Below are 12104 nucleotides of genomic sequence, written 5' to 3'. Positions count from 1 at the left end.
CATGACTAGGGGCAGCTGGGAAATTGACAAAATGTCTAGCCCCATGTCAGATTTCAAAATTGAATATAAAAAAAACCAAGTTTTCCGATGACAGGATCCCTTTAATCCAACTTCTGGAATAACCGCAACAACCGGATGAGTCTGATATTTCCCATCTCAAGGTGGGCATAATGTTACTTTGCCAAACTAGTGGCTTATAATGTACAGCCAAGTTTCCCCCCCCCCCCCCGCAAACTCTGAAAGAAAAACAAAAAATACTTAAAGCAATACCGACACGTTCCTATAAAAATAATCCAGGATTCAGCCAAATTCAAGAACCTGACCAAATTGAATCCTTAAAATCACGCAAACAAGAGAATTACAATTTTTAATCTTAATTAGCTGCTTTCTCCTACACAGTTTCAGAATTCAGAAAAATATATTTACTATTTATTACACATATACATGCTGAAAGAGTAAAGTAATTTCTCAAAGCATTGCACTGAGTAGAATAGGATCGGTGATATCCTTGCAGCAATAGACGTATATAATTGCATAAATCTCTGCAGAATGGTGTTTAGAGTGCTTGACGTTGCCCCCTTACACTGCTTGACTTGACTTCTAGGCTTGATTACATCTAGAACATTCTGCACAAGGACTTTAGTTGTTTTCACCATGTCTGCGCGAGTTGCATTATATATAAACTGACCACAGTGTGAATGTGATAGGGACTTTGATTGTAAGTATCAGGCAGGAACTAATGTAAATGATATAAATGATTTGTAGGGAGTATTTGCTGTTATTTAGTGGAATCCATTCTTTTACATGTACAATGTTTCCTATGTCACTGGCTGCCATACAACCCTAAATGATATTAGATCCACTTCCGTGTTTGATAGTTGGCAAGGTATTTTTTATATCCCATCAAATCCTGCTCCGGATTTCCCCTCAAACAAGCCTTTAGTGATTCAACATTTTCTTCTTCATTCCCCAGCACTTGTTTCCATAAGGCCAAACTGTGAAACAATACAACAGTCAGCCAAATCTTGCTACAGCTCCTTTGCAGTCATATGAGGGTTTTCTTGCCTGTCAATTCATTTAAATTAATTTTCAGAATTACTTAATGCAGTCAAAGTTGTTGAGCGACATTCCAAAGTTTTGGGTGTCAAAGATTTAAGCACAGTGGTTAACATGTAACAACTCCTAATGACTATGATTATTAGGGTCAAGGACTTAGAAAAACAGTGCTTAACCCTGGACAAGTGGAAGGGCGTCCACACTTTTGCACACGCCCCAATTCCAATTTTCTTTGTTGCTACAGTTTAATAAATAATTAAAAAAAACATAACTGTGTATTAAAGGAAAGTCTTTTTTTGCTTGGGAGTGCCAAAAATTAGGATCACCCCAATTGATTTTATTTACTTACTTCCCGACACCCCAGGCTGGTGCTCCTATCAGCAGAAAACTGCACCGGGCCTGGGGTATCTACCAGCGAGCACCACGGAACGACCATCTTTCTGCTTCTTCTTGTGGCTGCACATGTGCAGAAGAGTGAAAAGCCAAACTTAAACATAAAAGTCGGCTATTTCATTCTACTGTGCATGCATCTGCCCCGGGAAATTTGAAGAACGAAGACAACGATTACTCTGTGGTGTTCTCTGGCAGAACCCCAGATCGGTGCATTTTTCCCGCTCATAGGAGCACCAGCCCAGGGTGTCAGGTGAGTAAATACAACAACTTGGGGGTGCCTAACTTTTGGTGACCCCAAGTTAAAATTACTTTCCTTCTCCTTCAACTCCTGCAAATATGTTATTCTCTAACACACTGATTCCTGTCGTACTTGTTTACTACTTTTCTCTTTAAAATTAACTAAATATGTCATTTCCCAAGGGGTGATCAAACACTTGAATTGAACTGCACTTGAAAAAAACCAGTGTAGACTGTGGAACATACATCTGCTCTGTTTAAATAGTTCCCCATTTACTTCATGGCTGTCATATTCTGTGCTGAGTCACTGGCATGCAAGTCACTGTCAAAACACAGCTACCACCCAAACTTAGAAATACGCCTTTCCCTGCCAAGCCAGCTCTAATGTCATGTAAAGCATAAGGAACAGGGGCTTTTCCCATCATCTCGAGCAAACATGTCACTCCAGCAAAACACCTTACTATGCCAGTAACCAGACTTTTATTACACATTCTAACTGTCCTGCCCTTGTTATCTTTACACAGAAGTCTTAATAAAATCATATTAGAATTCTATATATATATATATATATATATATATATATATATATATATATATATATATATATATATATATATATAATATATATATATATATATATATATATATATATATATATATATATATATATACCTTTCAAAACCACTGACCTTGGAGTAAATTTTGTATATAGGTAGTAATTAAAAAATATAGCTGCTGATATCCAGTCTTCGACCCCCACACAATGGTCAAACTAACTCAAAGGTAGATGCACCTCAAAGCCACTTACACTTATAGCATTTGCCAGAATACACAGTGCAGGCCTGATTGGAAAACACACTGCATTTACTAATCAAAATGAATGGTTTGATTGCTGAATCATGATACAGGGACCCTTAAGACTATATGTATATCCTCAGTCCAATACACTTAAGGGCACTCACTGTTTCGTTGTGCAACCTCTGGGTTCTCGATGCTAAAAACCCATGCACGGTGATAGAGTGGTTATTATTATTATACTTAAAATAAGTCACTGGCAAATTATACAGACTGATCAATCGCTCAAATCAGTTCCTGTGTCAGCAGAGGTTACAATCTAACGTATCCAACCCAAACACACTTGTTAAATTCAACAGAAACCTCAGCAATAAAAACCCCACATAAACAGAGGGTAACACACAGACAGTTGCCATGTTTGGAACTGATCTCAGAGCACCAGTTGCAAAGTTTTTTTACACCCGGGTCCATTTCAGGCCGGGTGTGATTGAGCCGCAATTTTTTCATTATTCGTGCATTGTTCACTTTTGGTTAAACTTTTATTATGATGTAGAGTGTGATATTCTGAGGCAATTTACAGTTGGTTTTCATTTTTTTTTTTATTATTTGTGGTTTATAAGTTACTTAGCTTTTTATTCAGAAGCTCTGCAGTTTGCAATTTCAGCAATCTGGTTGCTATGGTCATCATCATCATTTATTTATATAGCGCTGTCAAGATACGCAGTGCTATGGTCTGACTAAAGGTGGCCATACAAGGAGAGATCGCCAAAGGAGAGGATCTCTCTCCGATATGCCCACCTTGAGGTGGGCAATAACAGGCTGATCCGATCGAGGGCCCAACGATCGGATCCTAACGAATGGGAACGTGCGGTCAGATCGCGGGACCACATCAACGAACAGATGTGGCAGCGATCCGACGGGAATTTTAGTCCCATCTGATCGAGATCTGGCCAACTTTCGGCCAGATCTCGATCGGGGAAGCCCGTCGGGGGCCCCATACACAGGCCAATAAGCTGCCGACTGTCTGTCAGCAGCTTTTATCAGCCCGTGTATGGCCACCTTAACCAGAGCAACCATGCATTGATATAAGAGACTGGAATATGAATAGCAGAGGGCCTGGATAGTAGGAATGCTCCAAATACACTATTTGGGATCCAACCAAATCTCTGAATCCTTCATGAAAGATTTGACAGAATACAGAACCGAATCCTAATTTGCATTCGTAAAAAGGAATTGGAAAAAAAATATTTTTTTACTTCCATGTTTTGTGACAAAAAGTTGTGTGATTTCCCTTCCCATTGTTAATTTACATATGCAAATTAGGGTTCAGACTTGGTTCGGCCAGTGACGAGGAATCGGCCGAATCCCCAGCCAGATCCTGGAATCAGTGATCCCTACTGAATAGAAAGAGGAGTAATAAAAAGCAATACATCAATACCTTTGTAGCCTTACAGAGCATTTGTTTTTAGATGGGGTCAGTGACCCCAGTTGGACGCTGGAAAGAGTCAGCTTTCAAATAGGAATATTTGACCACAGCTAAAGGGTACCCGTGGGGCTGGGGGTCTTGCATATTTGTGTGAAACAAGTCACCGAATAGAAATGTATAAAGAGAAAGTAATGTAGTGAGGCGTTTGAGGCTCGGGCTAGTTCACAAAAGCTTCCCTGGCAGCAGGTCTGAGGTGAATAACTACATAGCCATACACATGAACGCTAGCTGTAGCTCTGCTGTGCTGTGCTGTGTCCCCGTGACTTCCGGGAACTTCTGCTCTTCGTCTGATACGGGTTTCATTTTGGGGTTGGTTTTGCTTTAAAGGAAGCAGTCACGTGACAGCGCCCACTCTAGACTTTGCGATTGGTGTAAACTTAACCCGGCGAAAGGATCTCCCCCTCGTGGTGCCGGCTCAGGCCTGCTCTCTCTCAGGCAAAAGCTTCCGCCATGGAGCCAATGACACAGCACCCCCGGGCCAGCAGGTCGCCAGCCGCTATCTCTGTGATAAGTTATGTTCCCGCCTGGCTTCTCCCACCACACACAACATTCGGCCTCTCCTTACCACTCGTCTCCCTTCTTTAGCGTTGTCTTCAGTAATTCCCCGAGCTCGGCCTTTTGGGTCTCAGTGTCCGCACTTTTGCACGGTTCGGCCGTCGGCCCCGGGGAGGGTGTGCGTGTGGTACAGTGCCCCTGTGCCGGTCCCGTTTCGGTACCTCCACCTCCTCCCTCTGCCATAACTGCTTTCCGAATATTCTGCTAGGGGTGGGCGCGCACGCTCCACCAGGGACTGATCTCTAGCGCTGTAGGAATGCGTGCGCGCTCACATATCGGAAGGAGAAAAGCGGCCGGTGAGGACGCGCGTGACCAGCAGAATCGGGTGCGTCTGGACGTTTTCTACGTTCGTTGCGTTCCATCAAAGCGTTTTCTACGTTCGTTGCGTTCCATCAAAGGTGACGAGAAACTCCTTACTAACGTTACCAGTTAAAATCACACAGTTTGACAGCAATAAAATCCGCTCGGCTTTACTTCATCGACGTTATTACGTTTTGTTCTCTCGGTCACTCTTCTGAATCATGGGGGGCGGGGCTCAAAATTACGTCACGGTGTAGAAAATGTAGCCCAGATGGGTTTGGACGTAAAAATAAAAGTTGTAGTAGTGTAATTTACTGGCAAATATGTTTGGGCCCATAATCTGCGTCAATACTGGTGTAAAATGTCGCATCCTGCTATTTGAGCGCATAGACCTGTGAGGGTGTGTTTATTCTCTTACACTGGCCCAGATCTATGCGAAGGCCACAAGGCCCTAGGTAGGGTTGCCACCTTTTCTGGAGAAAAATACCGGCCTTCCAATATATTTATCTTTTTTCCCTATTAATAACATTGGTAACAACCATAATTTTTACAGGTAAAATACCAGCCAGGTGGCAAACATAGGCCTAAGGCAGAAGGATTTTAGGGGCAGCAGGATTTTTGGGGTGGCTGCCCAGCCGCATCTAGGGTTGCCACCTTTTACAGGAAAAAATACCGGCCTTCCTATATATTTATCTTTTTTTCCTATTAATAACATTGGGATCAGCCATCATTTATACCAGCCAGTAAGGTTGGCAGGTCTGGACTGAGATTCAAAATAGGCCCTGGCATTTCAGCTACACAGAGGCCCAAACAGCACCTCACCAGCCCAATAAATAGTGACTGTCTATGGCAACTTACAGCAGCCCCTCTGGCATTTGCCAGAACCCACAGGTTGCCACCTTTTCTGGGAAAAAATACCGGCTTTCCTATATATTTATCTTTTCCCTTTGGGTTTCAGCACAACCATCATTTTTTCGGCCAGGCAGGTAAAAGACCGGGCAGGTGCCAACCCTAGGACTAGGGCAGAAGGATTTTAGGCATACCTCCCAACATTTTGGAAATAAAAAGAGGGACAAAAAAGATGCAGTGCAAAATTATTTTGACCACACCCTTTTGTGGCCACACCCCCTAAGTACCATGTTCATTTTACAAAATTTGCCAGGTTATGAAAGTTTGAATATATTTCTGAGTTTTTTTTGAGTTGTTACAGTTTTGCTAATGAAGGTAAATTGCCTTTTAAGCTGAGTCTAACTTTTCCCAAGGGACCTGTTATCTTATATTGTTACAATGACTTATTTGCTTATCTCGAAATTGTTGCAAAAGTATCTTATCTGCTGCTGTGGCTGTTCTGGGCTCCCTGCCAAAAGCTAATTAAGTTAGAAATATTGTTTCTTATTCTGGCTGTTCAGTGCACAGAAAAACGGGACTTTCTAGTACAAACGAGGGACTGCAGGTTGAGCTGTCAAAAGAGGGACATGTGCCCAGTGTATATGTTAGGAAATGTATGGGGGAGCCTGGGTACCCAAAAATTTTTTTACAGACTTTTGCAGCCTATCACTCTGAAAAAGTAAAGGACACCAGCGCTTTTTGGGACTTAGAAAATTGTTCAACTACAAATTGAAGAAACCCTTTACATTCCATTGCACTTGGCCTGGTCTGAGCTGGCGAAGGCAAGTCTGGTGCAACAGATAACATTCATCTTAGTGAATTAGCAAAGTAACGCTCTTTCGCCATAGCAAAACTTCGCCTGGTGCAAGAGTGGGAAGTAGAGTCTATCTCCTTCGCTAGCGAAGTTACGCCTGCGCCCGTTAGTAAATCAGCAAAGTCCCGAAATGACGTCACGGTGGGCGAATTTTCGCTAACGTTAGTCACTTCGCCCTTTAGTGAAATACCCCCATAGAGTTGCACGTTTGCATTAACTGCCCTTCCAGCCACAGACCTAAAGCTCCAATAGGTTGGCAGGGATGCAGGCTTTCATGCTCATGTTATATCTGAGAAATGAAGGGCCAAGCCACTACACATACTTTATCAGTGTTTGGGAAGGCAGTAGCTGTTCAACGAAGTGCCCTTCAAATACCCATATCTTACATTCTCATATGCTGGCTATCAGGCCTGAACTAAGATCCAAATTAAGCCCTGGCATTTCAAGTACACAGAGACGCAAACAGCCTTCCACTAGCCCAATAAATAGTGACTGTGGCATTTTACAGCAGCCCCTCTGGCATTTGCCAGAAGCCACAAATTGCCAGTCCAGTTCCTACAATTCACATAATTGAAGTCCCTTTAGGGAATCACTGTTTTCAATTGTTTTCAGATTGTTCACCAGGCATAAAGATTTTTTCAATTGCTTTCTCTATTTTATTCTTTAACTTTTTTCCAAAACTAAAGCTTAACTTTTAGGGGGTTATATATTAAGGGGTGAGTTGTGTTTTTTCTGAAAAATTCTAGTTTTTTGAGGATAGTCTCACTAAAAACTTGAATTTTTCGGGATAAAAAAAAACCCTCCAGCTAAAACCTGTAGAGGTTATGTAGAAGTCAATGGCAAAGGTTCCTTGAGCCATTTGAAGAAGTTTTTGGCATTCATGATTGTTGATTTTTTTCAGTGGTTTGCAGTCAAAAACTCAATAAATTTGAGCTATTCACTTTTTTTGCCTATTGCATTAATTCGAGTTTTTTGCATTTGTTATAAGCAAACATTTGAGCTGTGAGTTCATTCAAGGTAGAAAAAAAACTCACAAACTTGACCTTTCATAAATAACCCACTTAATGTTCCTGTCTGTGGTGTTTCATTCTGGCAGCTCAGTCATCCAGGTGCAGATTCTGAACTGTTACAATTTGTTACAATTAGTTTGTATCAATTATAACAAAACTCAGGGATTCTGCTCAGCAGGGACAAAGATAAGAAATGTAGCAACTAAATGTATCATTTAGAACAGTTTACAGCAGCGCTCCCCAACCTTTTTTGCCCCAGAGACCGGTGTAAAGCCCTAAAGGACCAGGGGGGCATGAAGTGAGCATGGCACTTAAAATTTGGCATGTGCCGTGTCAAATACGGACGTGCCAGTGGGAAAATTCGTGCGCGCCAAACTTGGACGCCCTACTTAAAATTTGGGCGTGATGTGTCAAAATCAACCCAGTTCAAGTATGTCCGCAGCTCGGTAGTGGCCCGTGGCCCAGCTGCTGGGGACCCCTGGTTTACAGAGTCCGCAACCCCCCCGAGCTGCTTCAGGAAGACGTATTAAGGTGAAACTTTAAACTTCAAAATTAGAAAAATGGTAGAAAATAATTGGAGAAAAAAATCTTTATTTTTGGTGATCAACTGAAGAGAAAAAAAAGTTCAATGGAATTTACCTTAGGATTTTAATTCACTGGTGGTCATTGGGATTTGATCTTGTCAAGCTTCTCTGCATTGTTAATGCTCTAAATATAAGTTATGTAAGTTTCTATGTAAGTCAGTGCAGTTATGTAAATTTTGTTGAAACTTACACAATTTTGTGTAACCTGACATCTATCATTGACTGAGGGCAGATATGAGGTTACTCAATGGGTACCCAGTCAAACGTCCAAAAACAGAATCTCTCCAGGCACCACTTACTTGATTATAGGTGTGCTTCTTACACACAGTTGCTACCCAGTCAAATAGGCAATACTGATCTTTTGTTGCCCTCCTGTGTTTGACTCAGCTTACTACAACATTTTGCTGACTATTTACGAACTTGTCACCCGAAGAAACTCTAAAAAAAACCCTACGAATTCTACTTCGAATTTCGTAGTATTAAATATTCGATGGACGAATTTAGAAGTATTTTCCACTTCGAAATCTGACCCTTGATAAAACTGCCCCACAGTGTAAGGGCATTACTTGACAACGCGATTGGAGCCGACACGTCACAATGCGACTAAACGCATGAGACATGTCGGATGTTTTAAAGAAAACGGAAGTGAAGGAGTTTCAGAAGTATTGGTTCTGCAGACTCATAATCCAGAAACCACATCTGCACTATAGAAACTCCATTGCAAAGGATTGTTGATACAAAACCATATTCATCTATTTTAAAATCATACTTAAATCATATAAGTTTTTTTTCTGCATAGATAACATCACTTCACTACATGCAGGGCAGGGTGCAAAGTGCAAGAGGTGGGCACAATCCACCTGAAAAAAATCACTAAGGGGCATATTTATTATGCTGTGTAAAACTAAATTTACAAAAAAAAGAAAAATGGTGTAAAAAGTTGTGGCAAATTTATCAAGGTGTGTGTATTTTTATGCCATGCCAAAGCCAGATTTGCTGCCGTTATTTTACATTGCTTCCAGTGGAAGTCACTCAAAGAAAAAATGCACAAAAATACACACAGCAAAGCCTGGAGATGTGTATGAACCTGCTGTTTTTTACACAGCATAATAAATATGCCCCTTAAAGTCTCTGTACTACAAATTGGAGAATACATTGCTTCCTGCATTTGGCAGAACTACATTATAACTATATTTCTGGGCCCCTCCTATCCCATCACAAACTCCACCCACAGGTCCTCCCACCTCACACCACAAAAAAACCCCAAAACATTGGATGGCCAGAGCCCTCCCACGCGTTAATAAAAAAAACCATTGGTGGTTAGGGCCCCCCACACATTAATAAATAATAAAAAAACATTGGATGGCCAGAGCCCTCCCACACGTTAATAAAAAATAAAAAAAAATTGGTGGTCAGGGCCCGCCATAAAAAAACATTGGTGGATATGGACCCCACACGTTAATTAAAAAAAACATTGGTTGTCAGGGTCCCCCACACATTAATAAAAAATAAAAAAACATTGGAAGGCCAGAGCCCTCCCACACATTAATTAAAAAGAAAACATTAGTGTTCAGGGCACCCCACATGTTTATGAAAAAATAAAAAAACATTGGTGGTCAGGGCCCCCCACATGTCAATAAAAAAAAAAAAAAATTGGATGGCCAGAGCCCTCCCACACATTAATAAAAAAAAAAAAAATTGGTGGTCAGAGCCCCCCATAAAAAACATTGGTGGATAGGGCCCCCACATGTTAATTAAAAAAAACATTGGTTGTCAGGGTCCCCCACAAATTAATAAAAAATAAAAAAAACATTGGATGGCCAGAGCCCTCCCACACGTTAATAGAAAATAAAAAAAATTGGTGGTCAGAGCCCCCCATAAAAAAAACATTGGTGGTCAAGGCCCCCCACATGTTAATAAAAAAACATTGGTGGTCAGGACCCCCTTTAAATTAATTTTAATTTATTAAATTAATTAAAAAGAAAACATTAGTGGTCAGGGCCAACATTCACATCAGTGTGAGGGATCTCCGATTGGCTCCAGACGTTACGTGTCTTAGGATCCGGGTTTCTGGCTTTGGAACTACTTCCTACATCATTAATGCGGATATATTCAACACGATTTCAAATTTGTAAAATATATTACTTTATTGGTTCCATTAAAATTTGTTAGCTTTGGTACAGTGCATGATAATCACCACTGACGCGTTTAATGGAACCAATAAAGTAATATATTTTACAAATTTGAAATCGTGTTGAATATTTCCGCATTATTGATGTTAGTGGTCAGGGCCCCCAAACATTTTAATAAAAAAATAAAAAAACATTGGATGGCCAGAGCCCTCCCACACGTTAATAAAAAAAAAAAATTGATGGTCAGGGCCCCCCATAAAAAAAAACATTGGTGGTCAAGGCCCCCCACACGTTAATAAAAAAACATTGGTGGTCAGGGCCCCCTTTAAATAAAAAAAAAATTGGTGACTAGGGTCCCCACACATTAATAAAGCCTCATGGGGATTGGATGAGCTGGAGGGGAAGTTCAAACCTCAGCTATCCAATCACTGAGCAGCTCAATTCTGTGAAAAATAAGGGAAGAGAATGCTATTTCTGGACATAAGACCACTTGTGCTCCTGCCCTCCCTTCTGAAGTTGGCAGATCACTGAAAGCAGCGGGTCCTGCTAATCAAGTAAGTGCAGCACGGCTGGGCCCCCATTAAGACCTAAAACCCTCCAGGCCCAGGACAACACTCCCCCCTGTTCCCCCCTGATAACAGCCCTGTTCACTAGAGTAATAATAAACGTTTGTCAATGTGGACTCACAATACAGAGATTCCACAAGATGCTTGAATTGTGAGGATTATAACAGTTTTGGTTTTTTGGTAATAGGACTTCAAGGAATTGTTCAATGTAAAAATAAAAACTGGGTAAATAGATAAGCTGTGCAAAATAAAAAATGTTTCTAATATAGTTAGTTAGCCAAAAATGTAATGTATAAAGGCTGGAGTGACTGGATGTGTAACATAACGGAACAGAACTTCCTATTTACCCAGTTTTTATTTTCAGACTTAACTGTTCATTAAACTGGCCATTATTGCATTAGAATAAAGTATTTGTTTCCAAGTGACCTCTTGGTCGGGATGGTACCAACAAGAGGATTAGATAGAAACAAGAAAGTCCAACTTTGAACCAGAGAAAAATAAAAACAAAATATAATGAGTATAATATTATTATAGGTATGTGGGATGCACCAAATCCACTATTTTGGATTCGGGCGAACCCCTGAATCCTTAGAGAAAGATTCGGCTGAATACCGAACCGAATCCAAATCCTAATTTGCATATGCATATGCAAATGAGGGATGGGAAGGGGAAAACATTTTTTACTTCCTTGTTTTGTGACAAAAAGTTACGTGATTTCCCTGACCACCCCTAATTTGCATATGCAAATTAGGATTCGGATTCGGTTCAGCCGGGCAGAAGGATTCAGCCGAATCCTGGCCGAATCCCGAACCAAATCCTGGATTCTAATAGGTATGACAAAGGAATTCCAACGGCACACAGGACTATGAGAAATCTTCAAAAATGTATTTCAAAGCGGAGTGCGATGCTTATTTGGAATTCCTTTGCTGTACTCTGTTGTGGGGCTTGCCGAACCTCTGCCCGTGAGCACCAGGCATATTGTGGTCATCTATTGGGTGTGCTGGATCCTGCTTTGTTCCTAGCTTGGAGATTCTAATAGGTATGAGACATGCAAGAAACTTATGCAAGAAAGACATGCAAGAAACTTTGGCATATTTATCAAAATGTGAATGAAAAAAAAAACGTTCCACAGGTCGCCAGAGGGATATTAACTTTTAAAGGACAAATATGTTAAAAACATATGAGTTTACCCCTTTTGGGGTCTTAGCATTCATTCATTGGGGTGTGCCTAACAAATTGACCCCCAGGAATGCAGTTTCCTTTTCCTTTAAAGGAACAGTAACACCAA

At 40.9% G+C, this 12104-nt stretch overlaps 1 protein-coding gene across 1 annotated transcript in view; it reads right to left on the bottom strand.

Moving 5' to 3' along the window:
* Positions 1-4743, bottom strand: part of usp4.L (ubiquitin specific peptidase 4 L homeolog) — a 44107-nt gene extending 39364 nt beyond the window's left edge. The window contains 1 exon segment of the mRNA NM_001088983.1: positions 4533-4743. Within this exon segment, the coding sequence (NP_001082452.1) occupies positions 4533-4705 (173 nt within the window). The 5' untranslated portion in view covers positions 4706-4743.
* Between the last annotated feature and the right edge of the window lie 7361 nt (positions 4744-12104).

The sequence above is a fragment of the Xenopus laevis genome, chromosome 4L (assembly GCF_017654675.1).
Source record: "Xenopus laevis strain J_2021 chromosome 4L, Xenopus_laevis_v10.1, whole genome shotgun sequence".
Taxonomy (NCBI): domain Eukaryota; kingdom Metazoa; phylum Chordata; class Amphibia; order Anura; family Pipidae; genus Xenopus; species Xenopus laevis.
The sequence above is the reverse complement of the archived record's forward strand: the minus strand, read 5'-3'. Positions and strand labels throughout refer to the sequence as shown.